The sequence below is a fragment of the Entelurus aequoreus genome, linkage group LG10, assembly GCF_033978785.1.
Source record: "Entelurus aequoreus isolate RoL-2023_Sb linkage group LG10, RoL_Eaeq_v1.1, whole genome shotgun sequence".
NCBI classification, from domain to species: domain Eukaryota; kingdom Metazoa; phylum Chordata; class Actinopteri; order Syngnathiformes; family Syngnathidae; genus Entelurus; species Entelurus aequoreus.
In genome coordinates, this window is record NC_084740.1 from 18,566,916 (window position 1) to 18,589,831 (window position 22,916).

The 22,916-nt window shown below is 37.1% G+C and overlaps 1 protein-coding gene across 5 annotated transcripts in view; it reads left to right on the forward strand.

The window, feature by feature from the left end:
- The window catches only part of schip1 (schwannomin interacting protein 1), a 938,589-nt gene that overhangs the window by 914,874 nt on the left and 799 nt on the right, over positions 1–22,916 (forward strand). For all 5 annotated transcript variants that reach the window (XM_062060223.1, XM_062060220.1, XM_062060222.1 and 2 more), the window contains 4 exons: positions 3,406–3,603; positions 13,943–14,066; positions 16,124–16,217; positions 22,785–22,916. The exon at positions 22,785–22,916 is cut by the window's right edge. In XM_062060223.1, coding sequence (XP_061916207.1) covers positions 3,406–3,603; positions 13,943–14,066; positions 16,124–16,217; positions 22,785–22,836 — 468 coding nt within the window. In that variant the 3' untranslated portion in view covers positions 22,837–22,916. The remainder of the gene's footprint in view (positions 1–3,405; positions 3,604–13,942; positions 14,067–16,123; positions 16,218–22,784) is intronic.

Genomic DNA, 22,916 nt, shown 5'->3' on the forward strand with positions numbered 1-22,916 from the left:
GTGGGGCCAGCAGGAGATAATCTTGAGTGGAGACAGGTCAGCAGCGCAGAGACGTCCCCAACTGATGCACAGATGAGTGGTCCATTTAGTGTTGCCAATCAACCTATCCCCAGGTGCATGTCTTTGGAGGTGGGAGGAAGCCAGAGTACCCGGAGGAAACCCACGCAGTCACGGGGAGAACATGCAAACTCCACACAGAAAGATCCCGAGCCCGGGATTGAACTCAGGACCTTCGTATTGTGAGGTCACTAACCCCACAATCAACAACAAAATAGGAGCGTTAGACAAGAACTAAAACACTACACAGGAAAACACCAAAAAACTAAAAATAAGTCAGGGTGTGATGTGACAGGTGGTGATAATACATTGAGACAAGAGCTATAGTGATGCCCGCTTGGTTATGGTTTAAAGCCATATCCAACAATTGCGACAACGACTTTTTACTGTCAATATTGGGTGCTGAGTTTCATTTTTTTATGTTTTCTGATAGTGGTGTGCCTCAAGATTTTTTCAATTAAAAAAATGTGCCTTGGCTCAAAAACGACTGAAAAACACTGATCTACTGTATGTAGAAAAGCAGTGCTGGTTTTATGAAAAATAAAAATAAAAAAAACATTTACTTACTAGAATATATTGAATATCTCACAGTATCTAAAAAAATAAGAATTTTGAGCCGTGTTTTTTTATACACCAATTTGCAGCGAAATCAATGCTCTCTATTTACCTATAAAATACAGTTGTTCCTTAAACAGTCATTGGAACTCTTGTCGCTAACCAAAACAGCAGCACCACATCAACAATCTGCCAGATGAATTTACAGTAAGTGCAAGTTGCGTGCACATTATTTTCCAGACATAAGCGTTCTAGTTGCTGCGGTGTAATAATTGAGGCCATTTTTATGTGACACGCCATTAGATTAGTTTATTCCTTTGTTTGAAACTAGGGGTATCCCAATTCAATGTTGATATCTGGTATCAATCCGATATCAGGAAAAAAACAACGAGTATTGCATCTAAAATCTCTGATACAAGCAGTCCTGCAGCGCATTTAGGTGTTTAAAACTGGACAGCTGGTTAACATCTAAATGCACATATGTTTGATCTTCTCTTGTATTTTACTGAGGTATTTTACAAAAGGTAAGCATGGTGGTCTATAGGCTACTGGGAGCCTCTGTAAGTTTGCCACATTCCTGTGACAATCTTGCGCGTAACTGAAGCATTAAAGTGGGACTATCAAGGACTAGCTGCAGGGTGCTCAAACAACCACCAGGTACCACCCACATTTCAGGCTCTGGATATACTCTGTGGAAACGCTCCCCACCCACACTGCTTGGTGCCTCGGCTGAGCTGCTGTGACTTAGATGACCATAGTAACTAATTAGATTACCATAGTAACTAATTAGATTACTATGGTCATTAGAAAACATCACTGCACATCATAATGGCAGCTACACTTTACATATTAAAAATCTAAAAAAATTATTTTGGAATGTCCGGCGGGCCAGATTGAAAAGCTTAATGCGGCCCCCGGGCCTTAATTTGCTCAGGTCTGATTTATGGTATGTTATTATTAGAGATGTCCGATAATATTGGCCTGCCGATATTATCGGCCGATAAATGCTTTAAAATGTAATATCGGAAATTATCGGTATCGTTTTTTTTATTATCGGTATCGTTTTTTTAATTTTTTTTTTTTTTTTTTATCAAATCAACATAAAAAACACAAGATACACTTACCATTAGTACGCCAACCAAAAAAAACATCCCTCCCCCATTTACACTCATTCACACGAAAGTGTTTTTTCTTTCTGTTATTAATATTCTGGTTCCTACATTATATATCAATATATATCAATACAGTCTGCAAGGGATACAGTCCGTAAGCACACATGATTGTGCGTGCTGCTGGTCCACTAATAGTACTAACCTTTAACAGTTCATTTTACTCATTTTCATTCATTACTAGTTTCTATGTAACTGTTTTTATATTGTTTTACTTTCTTTTTTATTCAAGAAAATGTTTTTAATTTATTTATCTTATTTTATTTATTTATTTATTTTAAAAAGGACCTTATCTTCACCATACCTAGTTGTCCAAATTAGGCATAATAATGTGTTGATTCCACGACTGTATTGGTATCGGTTGATATCGGTATCTGTAATTAAGGGTTTGGTCAATATCGGATATCGGCAAAAAGCCATTATCAAACATCCCTAGTTATTATTATTTTATCTTTTTAAAACTATCACAACATTTGCGGCAGTGCTATTCTAGAAATACGGGCAAATCCCCGCAACAATAAACATCTAAACCCTCATAAACACAACACACTGGACCAGTGTTTTTCAACCTTCTTTGAGCCGAGGCACATATTTTGCGTTGAAAAAATGCGCAGGCACACCACCAGCAGTAAACATTAAAAAACGAAACTCAGTTGACAGTAAAAAGTCGTTGTCACAATTGTTGGATATGACTTTAAAGCATAACCAAGCATGCATCAATATAGCTCTTGTCTCAAAGTAGGTGTACTGTCACCACCTGTCACATCACGCCCTGACTTATTTGGAGTTTTTTGCTGTTTTCCTGTGTGTAGTGCTTTAGTTCTTGTCTTGCGCTCCTATTTTGGCGTCTTTTTCTCTTTTTTTGGTATTTTCCTGTGGCAGTTTCATGTCTTCCTTTGAGATATATTCCCTGCATCTCCTTTGTTTTAGCAATCAAGAATATTTCAGTTTTTTTCAATCCTTCTTTGTGGGGACATTGTTGATTGTCATGTCATGTTTGGATGTACTTTGTGGACGCCGTCTTTGCTCCACAGTAAGTCTTTGCTGTCGTCCAGCATTCTGTTTTTGTTTACTTTGTAGCCAGTTCAGTTTTAGTTTCGCTCTGCATAGCCTTCCCTAAGCTTCAATGCCTTTTCTTAGGGGCACTCACCTTTTGTTTATTTTTGGTTTAACGATTAGATATCTTTTTACCTGCGCACTGCCTCCCGCTGTTTCCGACGTCTACAAAGCAATTAGCTACCGGCTGCCACCTACTGATATGGAAGAGTATTACATGGTTACTCTGCCGAGCTCTAGACAGTACCGACCACTCAACAACAACACATCATTTGCAGACTATAATTACTGGTTTGCAAAAAATATTTTTGACCCAAATAGAGGGATGGAGGTGAAATTAGATAATCTTCCACAGCACACCAGACTGTATCTCACGGTGAAAAACACTGCCCTGGACAGTGTATGAGGAGCTACAGTACATGTTGGAAAGAATGCAAACAGCACCATCTAATGGGGTATTGTCGCCAATTCCAAAATCATCACTTCATGCAGACATGCGGTTTATCAGAATCCATTTATGACACTCTTTGTCTTTCTTTTTGTCTTCCCCTTTGTCGTACCGCCGCAGTCCAAGCAGAGTTCGTCCTACTCGGACAGGGACACCACGGAGGAGGACTCCGAGTCCCTGGAGGACATGGACTTTGTGAGTCGACAGAAGAAGCTGCAGGCGGAGGCCAAGCTGGCGCTGGCCATGGCTAAGCCCATGGCCAAGATGCAGGTGGAGGTGGAGAAACAGAATCGCAAAAAGTCGCCGGTGGTCGATCTGGTGAGTGGAAGATGACGTCATGAAAGACTCTGACGGATGATCGTTGTCGTGCTCGTAGTTGCAGTATGATGCGACAGCGCAAACTACAAGCTGTCAATGAATGTGTGTTTTCCTGTTTCAAACAGCCATTGTGTATCATTCCCTGGTTTGATTGATTGATTGAAACTTTTATTAGTAGATTGCACAGTACGGTACATATTCCGTACAATTGACCAGTAAATGGTAACACCCGAATAAGTTTTTCAACTTGTTTAAGTCGGGGTCCACGTTAACCAGTTCATAGTTTACCTAATGTTGTGACCAAGACTTGAAGAGGTGCTATCCGTGTCATGATGATGTCACAGGGCCCCTCCCTTCCTGTGCACACATTTAGAGGAAGGAAATGGCAATACAAGTCATCATTATTTCATCCGTTTTTTTTCCGGCTGGCTGCTTCTCCAGTAGCACACACACACACACACACACACACACACACACACACACACACACTATGTACACACTTTGCATTTCCACGTGGGTTTCCAGCCTTTACTTATTCAGAAAAGTGCAGGGAAGGTTCGGCCGGTACATCCATAATTCATCCATCGCAAAGCACGGACTGTGTGTTTAGGAATGTAGCAGCGCTCAGCAGTCGGACAGGATCACCGTCACTTCCTGACTGAACACACCAAGAATATTAAAATGCATCAAGGCCACAGCTCTCGAAAGCATCCTCAATAATACAAAGCTATCACGCTGAAATGTATAACATGCGCTGGATGCTTAGTAATTTCTGCATTTTCCACAAACTGGAGACACTCTTAGCCAATTTAGACTGTACTGCTTTCACATGTGGTTTCCAAGTCAGTAGAGCGTCTATTTTAACCCCCAAGACCTTGTGTTCATTTACTCTGTTTATATACGTCCCGCTAACTTCTGTTCTTTTTCCAGTCCCCTTCTCGCAAAGAGGATATAGTTTGTTTTTGAGAGATTTAGTGATAATTTATTTATTAAAAACCACAAATGAATTTTTGACAATCCATTTGTACAATTTTCATTGTAAACTTTTTTTGCGTGTGTATATTACAACATTATTTTTCGAACATTACGGTTCATGAAAATGCTGATGAAAATATGGCTTGGTTCTCGAAATATTAAGACGTTATTCTTGTAAAATTACAACTTAAATTTTACAATATTACAACTTTTTTCTGCATATATACCACTTTATACCATACTAATGATACTGTTATTGCCTGACATTACAAATATAGTCTCGCAAAATTGTGACTTCATTGTATTTTTCATGTAGTATTTCAAATGAAATGTTGTGAAAACATTACGTGATTCTTGTAATTATATGCCTTCATTTTTGTAAAGTTTAGTTATTTATTTTGACCCTAATACTTCTTTATATTAGTTAGTGTTAGGGTTGTACGGTATACCGGTATTAGTATAGTACTGCGATACTAATGAATCATATTCGCTACTGTACCGCCTCTGAAAAGTACCGGTATTAATATGTTTTCCAATCCAAGCAACAGAAGAATAAGTGATTATTACATTTTAACAGAAGTGTAGATAGAACATGTTAAAAGAGAAAGTAAGCAGATATTAACAGTAAATGAACAAGTAGATTAATAATTCATTTTCTACCACTTGTCCTTAATAATGTAGACAAAATAATAGGTAGATAAATGACACAATATGTTACTGCATATGTCAGCAGACTAATTAGGAGTCTTTGTTTGTTTACTTACTACTAAAAGACAAGTTGTCTAGAATGTTTACTATTTTATTTAAGGCCAAACTTGCAATAAGAAACATATGTTTAATGTACCCTGCAATTTTTCCTGGTCACCTTTATTTAGAAAAGTACTGAAAAGTACCAAAATAATTTTGGTATCGGGACAACATGTATCACGTTAGTATCAATACAACACAATACAATACAACAGGTATAGTTAGTCTGAATTGTTGTCAAACAGAAACTGACTGAACTGAACCCATGACCAAGTTACTGCTACTGTGTTGTGTTACTGTTACCGTGTATACAAAAAGAATGAAGTCACTGATTGTGTAGTGGTTCACTTAGCTGACTTCCATGCAGCCACTGTGGAATCTCTTCCCACTAATGAACAGGGTCAGTGAACCATTGCACAATCGTTACTCCTCCCCTCGTTTATCGCTGTTAATTGGTTTTGGACTGTGGTAAATACATTTCCACGATGAAGGAATTATTAACTACGAATCAATTATTTTTATGAAGCATAAGACAATCCGTTTATGACCCTCTAAGTACGGTTTTTAACATCATGAGAGCCTTCTAGACATGAAATACCACCCACATAGTGGCCAGTACTACTGGTGTAGTGATATTTATAGTTCATTTAGCCATTTTATGCTGTAAAATGCTTCATTTAGACCAAAAATACATGCAGTATGCTTTTACAGTTTTTTCCAATTGCTTACACACTAAATTTTACATTTTCACACAGTTAACAAAAGTCTACACACAGTAAACAAAACCACTGTGCAGATTTGCCTAATATTAGGCATTGACTATGCTTCACAGTTTTTGTGACATATTCCACACAATGCTTTACACACACCTTCCCATCTTGCACATGTGAGATACTAAGGCCTGATCCAGCTAGACGGGCAGGTGATGATTAGAATCCCTAACTGAGGCTTCTGAGTAGGGTCTTTCATAGATTGGCTTTTGTCTAAGTCTGCACATGCAGCCTATACTGTACTATGCTGTCATTTTTATTCATCTCTTTTTGTCAAACCTTTTTATTTGTCTCAGATTTTAAATTGCTCTGCATGTCATGGTTGACTAATGTGATATGTTACTTTACCTGACTGTGGTCAAAATACATATTTGCAGTTTTCTGCATCATTGTTGAGCACTTCTTGAAAAGATTACAGGATATTTTTACTTTAATAATAATAATACATTTTATTTGGTAAAGCACTTTTCAGAGTACTCAAAGACGCTTTACAGCATGGGTGTCAAACTTTGGCCCGCGGGGCGGGTTTTGGTGGTAGCATCCCAGAAAAGATGTCAGGTATCTGGCTTGGGCACATCAGATTAGATCAGTGTGTTGCAAATTGAGTCCTGAATGGTTGGTTTATCCATTGTTATTTTATTTTCTAATTTATTAGCCTGTGGAAAAAGTTAATGTTGATATTTACCTCAGAAGGTTTCAAATAGAAAAGAGGCATTCAATTTTTATTTAAATTGTATTCGATATGCCATTGATATTTTTTTATTATTATTATTATTATTTGAAACTCGATTTTGCATGTCACTATAAAGTTATATAAGTCTTGCTTGTTTAATATTCAATGCAAAACTTGTTTGGGTCCCTATTAAAAGGTTAATTTGTTCAACCTTGGCCCGCGGCTTTGTTCAGTTTTAAATTTTGGCCCACTCTGTATTTGAGTTTGACACCCCTGCTTTACAGGATAAAATATTAAAATATAAAACAGTTCAAAATAATTAATATAAAATACAGGAAATATAAAAGCAGTATATTGTAAAATAAATCATAATACTGGACATTTACAAGACACAGAACTAATCACTGGTTAAAAGCAGATCTCTTTAGGTCCTTACATATAGGCCCACTTCAAAGTAAACAATGACCATTGCCAATATATTTTGTCAAGTTTCAGTAATCATTCATCACATATGCTAAAAAGGTCGGGCAAAATGCCCCAAACGTGTGATTTCTTATAGTAAAATAGGGTTTTTTTTACAAATGTGTTTTGTATTCATCACTGTTCTGGGTAACTCCCTCCAATCATTTGAAGTCTGCATTTTTACAAACGCTTGCTTTATTTTGATGAATGGGCATATGTTTTGACCGAAGTGTGTCATTTTGCAAATAATCTAGGAATTAAGAAAATTGAAGTGAAGTGAATTATATTTATATAGCGCTTTACATAGTGAAACCCAATATCCTAAGTTACTTTTAAACCAGTGTGGGTGGCACTGGGAGCAGGTGGGTAAAGTGTCTTGCCCAAGGACACAACGGCAATGACTAGGATGGCGGAAGCGGGAATCGAACCCGGAACCCTGAAGTTGCTGGCACGGCCGAGCTATGCCGCCCAATGAAATTATATTTTAAAAAGACAGTAAAATTGTGTGAAAGCAAATGGAAAAAACTGTAAAAAAATAAAGTGAAGCCACAAACTTGAGAGAGAGAGAGAGAGAGAGAGAGAGAGAGAGAGAGAGAGAGAGAGAGAGAGAGAGAGAGAGAGAGAGAGAGAGAGAGAGTCATGTTTAGTTCCACTCTGTGGCATGAAGTCATTGTTGGTTGATGTCGTATTGTGCTCTATCATAAGAGAGAGAGAGAGAGAGAGAGAGAGAGTCATGTTTAGTTCCTGTCTGTGGCATGAAGTCATTGTTGGTTGATGTCGTATTGTGCTCTATCATATTTTTGGTGACATGATCATCTCATGACAGAAACTCCACAGACGTGTAAGGAGGCTTACAGCCTTAAGTGAGAATTGACAATTACGTTGCCTTTTTTTAAATTGTTCGACATATACTGTATATATACCTCTCTGGTTGTCACAAAGAGAAACTGCCAAAGTGAAAGTTAAAAAAAAAAAAAAAAAGTGCACATAAATATTTCCATTGCCACATGTGTATTTTTCTTACCTGCTTCTTTGTGTAGCTGCAAACTGGAGGAAAAGCATTGCTGCCCTCTAGTGCTCGGTTTAGAACATGACGGTGTCACTGGGTTCATATGCAGTTCATGTTGTTGAACTTAGACTTCCTTTTTAATTGTCATTCAAATTAGAATTTAACAGTACAGATAAGGACGACATTTTGTTGCATTTGCTGGTTGTAGTGCAGGATAAAAGAGCAATAAGGTGCAGATATAAATAAATAGATTACTGTACAGATAAATATATTGCACTTTTGCAAATGCATCCAGGTTTATGGATGTATGTTATATTGTCTTTATATTCCAGCCAGTTAATCCATTTTGGGGGGGGGGGGGTTGAGGGGATTATTATGATGCGTTCAAGAGTCTTACGGCCTGAGGGAAGAAGCTGTTACAGAACCTGGAGGTTCTGCTACAGAGGCTGCGGAACCTCTTTCTAGAGTCCAGTTTTAGAACATACTCATAATCTGTTTATGCAATCAAAGTTGCTCAAATGTGATCATCTTGTTAAATACACTATATTGCCAAAAGTATTTGGCCACCCATCCAAATGATGAGAATCAGGTGTCCTAATCACTTGGCTCGGTGTATAAAATCAAGCACTTAGGCATGGAGACTGTTTCTACAAACATTTGTGAAAGAATTGGCCGCTCTCAGTGATTTCCAGCGTGGAACTGTCACAAGATGCCACCTGTGCAACAAATCCAGTCGTGAAATTTCCTCGCTCCTAAATATTCCAAAGTCAACTTTATTATAAGAAAAGTGAAGAGTTTGGGAACAACAGCAACTCAGCCACCAAGTGGTAGGCCACGTAAACTGACAGAGAGGGGTCAGTGGATGCTGAAGCGCATAGTGCAAAGCCTTTCTGCACAGTCAGTCAGGGCTCCAAACTTCATGTGACCTTCCAATTAGCCCACGTACAGTACGCAGAGAGCTTCATGGAATGGGTTTCCATGGCCGAGCAGCTGCATCTACCCCCAACCCCTCCGTAGGACAAATTTTCAAGCGTTGACCGGTCCCCAGCTACGAAAAGGTTGGGGACCACTGGTGTAAAGCACGTCTCCACTGGACTCTAGAGCAGTGGAGATGCCTTCTCTGGAGTGATGAATCACACTTTTCCATCTGGCATTCTGTTTGACCAGTCTGGGTTTGGAGGTTGCCAGGAGAACGCTACATTTCGGGCTGCATTGTGTCGAGTGTGACATTTGGTGGAGGAGGAATTATGGTGTGGGGTTGTTTTTATGGAGTTGGGCTTGGCCCCCTAGTTCCAGTGAAAGGAACGTTGAATGCTCCTTGATACCAAAACACTTTGGACAATTCCATGGGATGGCACTTCAAGTTCAGATGTGAGTAAAGGCAGGGGGCCAAATACTTTTGGCAATATAGTGTATTGATTGATTGATTGATATATTTTTATTTCAAATATGCATAAAAACAAGAGCAAGCCTGATCCTTAACAGCCATTATAACAAAATGAAAACAATGGAGAATAAAAAAATGAAAACAAATGAGCATTCTTTTTTTTTCTTTTTTTTTTTTTACATATTTGAAAAGGAGTGAGAAGAAGTTTACACTTATTTAATCCCACCCCTTTTCTTTAAATCAAAAATTACTCTGAGCTAGAACTACCTGATCACTCTATGTACAAACTTAATGAACTTGTATATACATAAATTATAGATGTATACATACATATGCACACTACACTTATACATAGCCACACCATTACCACTAGTGATCATAGAAATGGTATCATGCCACCACTGCCTCAATAGGCAGCCCCACACTCTTCTGTAACATAAACAAGCCAATATCAAACCCTTCTTCATCTCTGTACCTCTGGAATACCATGTACCTATACTTCTTTTAAACTGGTCTATGTTTGGACATTGCTTTATCTCCACATTCAAACCATTCCATAATTTCACTCCACAAATTGAAATACAAAAACTTTTAATGGTCGTTCTATGACTAAGCATTTTGAAATTTAAATTCCCCCTTAAATTATAACCCCCCCTCTCGTGTGCTGAACAATTTTTGAATGCTTCCTGTGAGTTTATTTATTTTGGCTTTATACATTATTTTTGCAGTTTGTTTCAAAATAATATCATTAAATTTTAATATTTTTGACTGTAAGAATAGTGAGTGAGTATGGTCCAGATATCCAACCTTGATGATGATGCGTACAGCTCTTTTCTGAAGTATAGTTATTGAGTTTAATGAGCTTTTATAATTATTCCCCCAGACTTCCACACAGTAGGTTAAGTATGATAAGACTAATGAACAGTAAAGAATGTGGAGTGATTTGTGATCCAGAACCTGCTTTGCTTTATTTATTACTGAGATGCTTCTTGACAGCTTAGATTGTACATGTTTTATATGCGATTTCCAGTTAATTTGATAGTCATTGTATAATACATCAATAATCTTATATAAAGCATTTAACAAATTATTGCCGCCTAATCTACAACGTTTTTTTATAAGACGAGTGCAGGCTCATAACTTGAGAGGCTTTGGATATTTTTTATTGCCGAGAGCTCAAACCACTTGTAAACGTTTTTGTGTGTCTGTATGCGGAGTAAAACTATGTTTTTGTGTGTCTGTATGCGGAGTAAAACTATGTTTTTGTGTGTCTGTATGCGGAGTAAAACTATGTTTTTGTGTGTCTGTATGCGGAGTAAAACTATGTTTTTGTGTGTCTGTATGCGGAGTAAAACTATGTTTTTGTGTGTCTGTATGCGGAGTAAAACTATGTTTTTGTGAGTCTGTATGCGGAGTAAAACTATGTTTTTGTGAGTCTGTATGCGGAGTAAAACTATGTTTTTGTGAGTCTGTATGCGGAGTAAAACTATGTTTTTGTGAGTCTGTATGCGGAGTAAAACTATGTTTTTGTGAGTCTGTATGCGGAGTAAAACTATGTTTTTGTGAGTCTGTATGCGTAGTAAAACTATGTTTTTGTGAGTCTGTATGCGGAGTAAAACTATGTTTTTGTGAGTCTGTATGCGGAGTAAAACTATGTTTTTGTGTGTCTGTATGCGGAGTAAACCTATGTTTTTGTGAGTCTGTATGCGGAGTAAAACTATGTTTTTGTGAGTCTGTATGCGGAGTAAAACTATGTTTTTGTGAGTCTGTATGCGGAGTAAAACTATGTTTTTGTGTGTCTGTATGCGGAGTAAAACTATGTTTTTGTGAGTCTGTATGCGGAGTAAAACTATGTTTTTGTGAGTCTGTATGCGGAGTAAAACTATGTTTTTGTGAGTCTGTATGCGGAGTAAAACGATGTTTTTGTGAGTCTGTATGCGGAGTAAAACTATGTTTTTGTGAGTCTGTATGCGTAGTAAAACTATGTTTTTGTGAGTCTGTATGCGGAGTAAAACTATGTTTTTGTGAGTCTGTATGCGGAGTAAAACTATGTTTTTGTGTGTCTGTATGCGGAGTAAAACTATGTTTTTGTGTGTCTGTATGCGGAGTAAAACTATGGAACAAACTGGACTTACAACACACAAACTATTAATCGATTTAAACTATTATACAAACATGGGGTCTGGTTCAAATATAAAGACGAGGGTCTTTAATTTGACCTGCCGTTGTACTCTGTCTCAAAGTGTTACCATGTGCTCAATGTTTCCTTACCATTATTGCTATGTTGTCTATTACCATTGTTGGTATGTTGTCTATTACCATTGTTGGTATTTTGTCTATTACCATTATTGCTATGTTGTCTATTACCATTGTTGCTATGTTGTCTATTACCATTGTTGGTATGTTGTCTATTACCATTGTTGGTATTTTGTCTATTACCATTATTGCTATGTTGTCTATTACCATTATTGCTATGTTGTCTATTACCATTGTTGGTATGTTGTATATTACCATTGTTGGTATTTTGTCTATTACCATTATTGCTATGTTGTCTATTACCATTGTTGCTATGTTGTCTATTACCATTGTTGGTATGTTGTCCATTACCATTGTTGGTATTTTTTCTATTACCATTATTGCTATGCTGTCTATTACCATTGTTGGTATGTTGTCTGTTACCATTATTGTTATGTTGTCTATTACCATTGTTGTTATGTTGTCTATTACCATTATTGCTATGTTGTTTATCACCATTATTACTATGTTGTCTATTACCATTGGTGGTATTTTGTCTATTACCATTATTGCTATGTTGTCTATTACCATTGTTGGTATGTTGTCTATTACCATTATTGCTATGTTGTCTATTACCATTGTTGGTATTTTTTCTATTACCATTATTGCTATGTTGTCTATTACCATTGTTGCTATGTTGTATATTACCATTGTTGCTATGTTGTCTGTTACCATTGTTGCTATGTTGTCTATTAACATTATTGCTATGTTGTCTATTACCATTGTTGGTATGTTGTCTAGTACCATTGTTGGTATTTTGTCTATTACCATTATTGCTATGTTGTCTATTACCATTGTTGCTATGTTGTCTATTACCATTGTTGGTATGTTGTCCATTACCATTGTTGGTATTTTTTCTATTACCATTATTGCTATGTTGTTTTTACTATTATTGTTATGTTGTCTATTACCATTATTGTTATGTTGTCTATCACCATTGTTACTATGCTGTCTATTACCATTATTGCTATGTTGTCTATTACCATTGTTGGTATTTTGTCTATTACTATTATTGCTATGTTGTCTATTACCATTATTGCTATGTTGTCTATTACCATTATTGCTATGTTGTCTATTACCATTGTTGGTATGTTGTCCATTACCATTGTTGGTATTTTTTCTATTACCATTATTGCTATGTTGTTTTTACTATTATTGTTATGTTGTCTATTACCATTATTGTTATGTTGTCTATCACCATTATTACTATGCTGTCTATTACCATTATTGCTATGTTGTCTATTACCATTGTTGGTATTTTGTCTATTACTATTATTGCTATGTTGTCTATTACCATTGTTGGTATTTTGTCTATTACCATTATTGCTATGTTGTCTATCACCATTATTGCTATGTTGTCTATTACCATTATTGCTATGTTGTCTATTACCATTATTGCTATGTTGTCTATTACCATTATTGCTATGTTGTCTATTACCATTATTGCTATGTTGTCTATTACCATTATTGCTATGTTGTCTATTACCATTGTTGGTATTTTGTCTATTACCATTATTGTTATGTTGTCTATTACCATTGTTGGTATTTTGTCTATTACCATTGTTGGTATATTCCTTCTTCCTACATTGTTGATACAAATTATTGTTACAGTGTAATAATTATTGTTACCTGTGGTAATGCCACTATGATACAACATCTGTATTATAATCCTTGAACAAAGTAACAGTGAACTCATGTGAATAATCACTGAATGGAGAACTGGGGGTGGGATTAAATAAATTATCTTCTTCCCACTCCCTTTCAGGCAAAAGTGGACCATCATGCTTACATTACCTTTTGCATTATATTAATTTATATTATTATGTGTCGTCTACCTTGTACTTTTTACTTTTTTTTTTAATGTCATTGCCTGAAATTAATGAATAAATGAAAAATGAAAGCGTTTACATGAAATACTTTTCAATATACAGTACTTAATATGGGTTTGATTTCCACTTCCTGACAGGAAAAAGACACCGAGTCGTTTTAAATTCACACGTGTTGTTTCCTTTCTCCGTCAGCTTCCACACATGCCTCACATCAGTGAATGTCTGATGAAAAGAAGCCTGAAGCCCAACGACCTGAGAGACATGACCTTGGGACAGCTCCAGGTTATAGTCAACGATCTGCACTCCCAGATTGAAAGTGAGTTGAACACAAACACACGCTGATATTTACCACACTATTGGAGAACTGTACCAGATACCTTATTTGGCCAGCTGTTATTAAAACCTGTAAAAAGACAATATAAACAGTACAGGCCAAACGTTTGTTTCCTCTGACATCACATGGACAAAGATAAGACCTTCTGGAGGAAAATTTTGTGGTCAGATTAAACAAAAATGGAGCTGTTTGGCCACAATACGCAGCAATATGTTTGGAGGAGAAAAAGTGAGGCCTTTAATCCCAGGAACACCAGGCCTACCGTCAACCATGGTGGTGGTAGTATTATGTTCTGGGACTGTTTTGCTGCCAATGGAACTGGTGCTTTAAATGGGACAATGAAAAAGGAGGATTACCTTCAAATTCTTCAGCACAACCTAAAATCATCAGCCCGGGGGTTGGGCCTTGGGCGCAGTTGGGTGTTCCAACAGGACAATGACCCCAAACACACGTCAAAAGTGGTAAAGGAATGGCTAAATCAGGCTAGAATGAAGGTTTTAGAATGACCTTCCCAAAGTCCTGACCTAAACATGCAAAACAGGCCCAGAGCATAATACTACCACCACCATGCTTGACGATAGGCGTGGTGTTCCAGGGATTAAAGGCCTCACCTTTTCTCCTCCAAACATATTGCTGGGTATTGTGGCCAAACAGCTCACTTTTTGTTTCATCTGACATCACATGGTCAAAGATAAGACCTTCTGGAGGAAAGTTCTGTGGTCAGATGAAACAAAAATTGACCCCAAACACACGTCAAAAGTGGTAAAGGAATGGCTAAATCGGGCTAGAATGAAGGTTTTAAAATGGCCTTCCCAAAGTCCTGACTTAAACGTGTGGACAATGCTGAAGAAACAAGTCCATGTCAGAAAACCAACACATTTAGCTGAACCGCACCAATTTTGTCAAGAGGAGTGGTCAAAAATTCAAGCAGAAGCTTGTGGATGGCTACCAAAAGCATCTTATTGCAGTGAAACTTGCCAAGGGACATGTAACCAAATATTAACATTGTTGTATGTATACTTTTGACCCAGCAGATTTGCTCACATTTTCAGTAGACCCATAATAAATTCATAAAAGAAGCAAACTTCATGAATGTTTTTTGTGACCAACAAGTATGTGCTCCAATCACTCTATCACAAAAATATAAGAGTTGTAGAAATGATTGGAAACTCAAGACAGCCATGACATGATGTTCTTTACAAGTGTATGTCAACTTTTGACCAAGACTGTACCTTAACGTGCAGGATCTATGTAACATCTACAGTAGAGTTACATGAAAATGCATACACACACACACTGTACAGTAAAACACACACATACTGTACATACAGTACGTGATCTTTACTCTCATATACACTACAGAAAACCTTGGTGGATGTAAAAGTCAGTTTGTAACTGTCGTCTTTGGTCCGAGCTTTTACGGTCACCTTCCTCATGGCTGACCTTTTAAAGACTGCAGTGAATAATTAAATATTTCACACAAGTCCAAAACTATGAGAGTTTTTTTTGGGTGGGGGGTTTTACCAACAAAGCATTTGATTTTGTTGGTGTTCCTCAGAGAACAATACCTGAGGTTACCGGAGTAACCTTGTATTGATTACCTTTGATTGAAATATCACTTAAGATATGTGGAAATCCAAAATTTTGGTAACACTTTAGTATGGGGAACATATTTACCATTAATTAGTTGCTTATTAACATGCAAATTAGTAACATATTGGCTCTTAATTAGTCATTATTAAGTACTTATTAATGCCTTATTCTGCATGGCCCTAACCCTCTAACCCTAACCCTAACCGAATAACTCTAAATTAAGTCTTTGTTACTTAGAATATGTTCCCCATACTAAAGTGTTACTAAAATTTGACTTAAGTCAATTATTAGATGTTATATTACAAAAGGGTTATTACTAGTTATTGTATTGCAGTTGTTATGACTCATTCTGAATGTGTACACCATAAATAAAGAGCTTCAGTATTTAATAAAGTGTTTATTTCAAGTTTTTTGTATTTGTTAATATAATTATATGTGCCATGTAGGTCTGAACGAGGAGTTAGTACAGCTGCTGGTGGTCCGAGATGAGCTCCACATGGAGCAAGACGCCATGCTGGTCGATATTGAGGACCTCACCAGGTGAGAAGGAAAATAAATCTCGACCAGACTTCATAATGTCTGTTTCCCCTTGTGTGGTTCCCTAACCACACAAGGGGAAAGAATTTAGGTGAAGTTGTCAGGTTTGGACTCTGTTAATAGTTATGATTACGTCCAGGTTTTTCAAATTAGGGTTTGAAACTGGGGTTAGCGTACCAATAAGGATCAACCTAACATTAAAAGTCAAAGGTTTGCAATTTTAAACAAGTGCTAATCTGTTAGAACACGTCTGTTAAAAGAGCAAAATGGCGACAGCAATCCATTGAGTTTGTCTTCATTAGAACAGTGCTTTTCAAACACTGCATATTTGGGTTAAAAATATTTTTTGCAAACCAGTAATTATAGTCTGCAAATGATGTGTTGTTGAAACAGCGGGAGGCAGTGTGCAGGTAAAAAGGTATCTAACGTTTAAACCAAAAATAAACAAAAGGTGAGTGCCCCTAAGAAAAGGCATTGAAGCTTAGGGAAGGCTATGCAAACTGAACTGGCTACAAAGTAAAGAAAAACAGAATGCTGGACGACAGCAAAGACTTACTGTGGAGCAAAGACGGCGTCCAGAAAGTACATCCGAACATGACATGACAATCAACAATGTCCCCACAAAGAAGGATAAAAACAACTGAAATATTCTTGATTGCTAAAACAAAGTAGATGCGGGAAATATCGCTCAAAGGAAGACATGAAACTGCTACATGAAAATACCAAAAAAAGAGAAAAAGCCACCAAAATAGGAGCGCAAGACAAGAAGTAAAACACTACACACAGGAAAACAGCAAAAAAGTCCAAATAAGTCAGGGTGTGATGTGACAGGTGGTGACAGTACACCTACTTTGAGACAAGAGCTATATTAATGCATGCTTGGTTATGGTTTGAATTCATATCCAACAATTGCGACTTTTTACTGTCAACCGGGTTTCGTTTTTTAATGATTTCTGCTGGTGGTTTGTCTCCGCATTTTTTCAATGCAAAAAATGTGCCTTGGCTCAAAAAAAGGTTGACAAACACTGCATTAGAAGAACGCCCACAATACTGGGAGAAGGACGTGCAAAATGTACTCAGTCTGCACTCGCAATGTGATTCATCAAGTCTATAAATCTTTATCAAGTCTGAAAGTGTTTGCGTCTTTATTTTTTGCACTTTTAGAAAGTACCGGGCCGTGCACAAATGTGCATAGATGGCTGCAATTATTGTGATGGATAGACTTTTTCATTGGTCTTGTCAGGAAAAATGTATTTGAGACGTATCCAACAATTCCATATTTGAGCCGCTGGATGACTTAAGGCTGATTGGGAGCCAGTAGACAGCAAAAGGAACCGTTGTATGCGTCGATAGAAAAACTCCTGCAACGCTGCATTTTCTTGCGTCTGGATTAAAAAGGTGTCTCCATGGAGACAGTCAGTAAAAAGCTTTTGTGCTTGTTATCAATTGTGCGCTGACATCACCTGCAACACGCCTCCTTTATTTTGGTTAATTGGTAGCGGTGTCGTGCAAAATTCTGTATCCCTGAAATATTTTGTATACAAAATATTTCAGGGATACAGAATTTTGCTAAGTATCTACAGAATAAAACACATGATGTTAGTACATCAATTGAAGACAATAGAGGGCGGGGGACACATTTTATGGCAGCACAGAAATATGCTGAAATATTATGTATCCCCTACTAATTTTTTTTGTAATGAATCAAATGAGTCCAAATTGACAAGTGTTGTTGTTGATTTCATTTTTTTTAATTATTTTTTTTATTTATCTCTTTCATTGATGTGCATTTTTGATCAATAGACAATTCAACTTTAGCAACTAAACACATATTTACACACCTATGCTTGAGAAGGAACAGGATGAAGAAACTCTTATATTTCCTGCCCACTTCTACATAATAAGTAGTCTTACTTAATGGATAGCCCAGATTCACAAGCATACAAACCAAACAAATACATCCAAATATAATGAAAACACACACAAAAAAACAAGTGCAAAACTTCATGAAGTACAAACCGAACAAAAAAAGTAATATACACCTCATGGAATGATACAAAACCAAACAAAAAATAAGTAAAATAATAAATACACTTACAGCTGCCATATGATCTTATTGTTCTGTCTTTATATTTTTTTTTCAATTGGAATATATTTCTACAATCTTTGATCTCATTGTAAAGAGAATTCCATAGTTAAACCGCCACCACTGATATACACATTTGTTTTAAAGTTGTCCTTGAATACTGATGTTTGAAATGATGATGCCAAGTATCTACAGAATAAAACTCATGATCATGAGTCCATCATTTGAGGAAAATAGAAGGGGGACACATTTTATGGCAGCACAGAAATATGCTGAAATATTATGTATCCCCTAGTAACTTTGTAATTAATAACATGAGTCCAAATTGACAAGTTTTGTTGTTGATGATGCTATCTACAGAATAAAACTCATGATGTTAGTAGTACATCTTTTGAGGGAAATAGAGGGGGGGAACATTTTCTGGCAGCACAGAATAATGCTGAAATATTATATATCCCCTACTACCTTTTTTTGTCATAATAACATGAGTCCAAATTGACATGTTTTGTTGTTGTTGATAATGCTAAGTATCTACAGAATAAAACACATGATGTTTTAGTACATAATTTGAGGGAAATAGAGGGGGGACACATTTTATGGCAGCACAGAAATATAATGTATCCCCTACTAACTTTTTTTGTAATGAATAAAATGAGTCCAAATTCACAAGTTTTGTTGTTGATGATGCTAAGTAATCTACAGAATAAAACACATGATGTTAGTACATCAATTGAGGGAAATAGATGGGGGGGACACATTTCATGGCAGCACAGAAATATGCTGAAATATTATGTATCCCCTACTAACTTTTTTTGTCATTAATCAAATGAGTCCAAATTGACAAGTTTTGTTGTTGATGATGCTAAGTATCTACAGAATAAAACTCATGATGTTAGTACATAATTTGAGGGAAATAGAAGGGGGACACATTTTATGGCAGCACAGAAATATGCTGAAATATTATGTATCCCCTACTAACTTTTTTTGTCATTAATCAAATGAGTCCAAATTGACAAGTTTTGTTGTTGATGATGCTAAGTATCTACAGAATAAAACTCATGATGTTAGTACATAATTTGAGGGAAATAGAAGGGGGACACATTTTATGGCAGCACAGAAATATGCTGAAATATTATGTATCCCATACTAACTTTTTTGTGAGTAATAAAATGAGTCCAAATTCACAAGTGTTGTTGTTGATGATGCTAAGTATCTACAAAATAAAACTCATGCTGTTAGTACATCATTTGAGGGAAATAGAGGGGGGAAACATTTTATGGCAGCACAGAATAATGCTGAAATATTATGTATCCTTTACTAACTTTTTTTGTAATGAATCAAATGAGTCCAAAGTCACAAGTGTTGTTGTTGATGATGCTAAGTATTTACAGAATAAAACACATGATGTTAGTACATCATTTGATGAAAATAGAGGGCGGGGGATACATTTTATGGTAGCACAGAAATATGCAGAAATATTATGTATCCCCCTCGTAACTTTTTTTGTCATAATAACATGAGTCCAAATTGACACGTTTTGTTGTTGTTGATGATGCTAAGTATCTACAGAATAAAACTCATGCTGTTAGTACATCATTTGAGGGAAATAGATGGGGGGAAACATTTTATGGCAGCACAGAATAATGCTGAAATATTATGTATCCCTTACTAACTTGTTTTGTAATGAATCAAATGAGTCCAAATTCACAAATTTTGTTGTTGATGATGCTAAGTATCTACAGAATAAAACACATCATGTTAGTACATCATTTGAGGAAAATAGAATGCGGGGGATACATTTTATGGTAGCGCAGAAATATTATATATCCCCTACTAACTTTTTTTGTCATAATAACATGAGTCCAAATTGACACGTTTTGTTGTTGTTGATAATGCTAAGTATCTACAGAATAAAACACATGATTTTTTAGTACATAATTTGAGGGTAATAGAGGGGGGACACATTTTATGGCAGCACAGAAAAATGCTGAAATATTATGTATCTCCTGGTAACTTTTTTTGTAATGAATCAAATGAGTCCAAATTCACAAGTGTTGTTGTTGATGATGCTAAGTATCTACAGAATAAAACACATGATGTTTTAGTACATAATTTGAGGGAAATAGAAGGGGGACACATTTTATGGCAGCACAGAAATATGCTGAAATATTATGTATCCCCTACTAACTTTTTTTGTCAGTAATAACATGAGTCCAAATTCCCGTAGAGTCAACTTGACACTCTTTTCACCCGATATAGTAGTTTTACATTTGTTCTACTGTAGATTACAGTACTCACCGCTACCTCCAAACGTCATTGCTATGGCTGTCGCCCGGCCACTAAAAGACGTGGAAATACATCTTTGGTAATTCTTCTACGTTAGAACTTGGCTTCTGTGTGCTGAAACCACAAACTGGGTCAAGAGTCGCAACTGCGATCATTTGTTATGAGGGGCCGTTAGGGACATTATTCAGAATTACCTCTTACATACACTACTGAAATGCTCTCACATAAACAACTGACATGTTTTTCTCTCACACACACTACTGAAACACTCTCACACACACCTGAAACACTCTCATGCACACTACTGAAACACTCTCACACACACTACTGAAACACTCACACACACTACTGAAATGCTCTCACATAAACAACTGACATGTTTTTCTCTCACACACACTACTGAAACACTCTCGTACACACTACTGAAACACTCTCACACACACTACTGAAGTGCTCTCATATAAACAACTGAAATGTTTTTCTCTCACACACACTACTGAAACACTCTCACACACACTTGAAACACTCTCATACACACTACTGAAACACTCTCACACACACTACTGAAATGCTCTCACATAAACAACTGATATGTTTTTCTCTCACACACACTACTGAAACACTCTCGTACACACTACTGAAACACTCTCACACACACTACTGAAGTGCTCTCATATAAACAACTGAAATGTTTTTCTCTCACACACACTACTGAAACACTCTCACACACACCTGAAACACTCTCATACACACTACTGAACACTCTCACACACACTACTGAAACACTCACACACACTACTGAAATGCTCTCACATAAACAACTGACATGTTTTTCTCTCACACACACTACTGAAACACTCTCGTACACACTACTGAAACACTCTCACACACACTACTGAAGTGCTCTCATATAAACAACTGAAATGTTTTTCTCTCACACACACTACTGAAACACTCTCACACACACCTGAAACACTCTCTACACACTACTGAAACACTCTCACACACACTACTGAAACACTCACACACACTACTGAAATGCTCTCACATAAACAACTGACATGTTTTTCTCTCACACACACTACTGAAACACTCTCGTACACACATACTGAAACACTCTCACACACACTACTGAAGTGCTCTCATATAAACAACTGAAATTTTTTTCTCTCACACACACTACTGAAACACTCTCACACACACTACTGAAACACTCACACACACTACTGAAATGCTCTCACATAAACAACTGACATGTTTTTCTCTCACACACACTACTGAAACACTCTCACACACACCTGAAACACTCTCATACACACTACTGAAACACTCTCACACACACTACTGAAACACTCACACACACTACTGAAATGCTCTCACATAAACAAACTGACATGTTTTTCTCTCACACACACTACTGAAACACTCTCGTACACACTACTGAAACACTCTCACACACACTACTGAAGTGCTCTCATATAAACAACTGAAATGTTTTTCTCTCACACACACTACTGAAACACTCTCACACACACCTGTGAAACACTCTCACACACCAGTGAAACACTCTCACACACCAGTGAAACACTCTCACACACCAGTGAAACACTCTCACACACTACTGAAACACTCTCACACACCAGTGAAACACTCTCACACACCAGTGAAACACTCTCACACACCAGTGAAACACTCTCACACACCAGTGAAACACTCTCACACACCAGTGAAACACTCTCACACACTACTGAAACACTCTCACACACCAGTGAAACACTCTCACACACCAGTGAAACACTCTCACACACCAGTGAAACACTCTCACACACCAGTGAAACACTCTCACACACCAGTGAAACACTCTCACACACAGTGAAACACTCTCACACACTACTGAAACACTCTCACACACCAGTGAAACACTCTCACACACCAGTGAAACACTCTCACACACACCAGTGAAACACTCTCACACACCAGTGAAACACTCTCATACTCGAATCGTTACCCCCCAAGAATCGAATCAAATGTATTTTAATAACTGTAATGACAAGTGGGGCCTATTCACACTCCATATTTGACACACTAACCTTACCTTAAACCTAACTTAGAACTGTTACCCTAATGTGGAACACTAACTGTGGACCTAAAAGCCAATCTCTTTCAACCAAATTGCACTGCCATGTGTCTCCTTGCAGGCATGCTGAGAGCCAGCAGAAACATTTGGCCGAGAGGACCCTGTCCAAATAAGACGGTTCCCAGTTCCCGCTCGCTCCGTCCCACCTTCCTCTCCCCACCACCTGAACCAAATAAAGCCCCTCACCAAACCA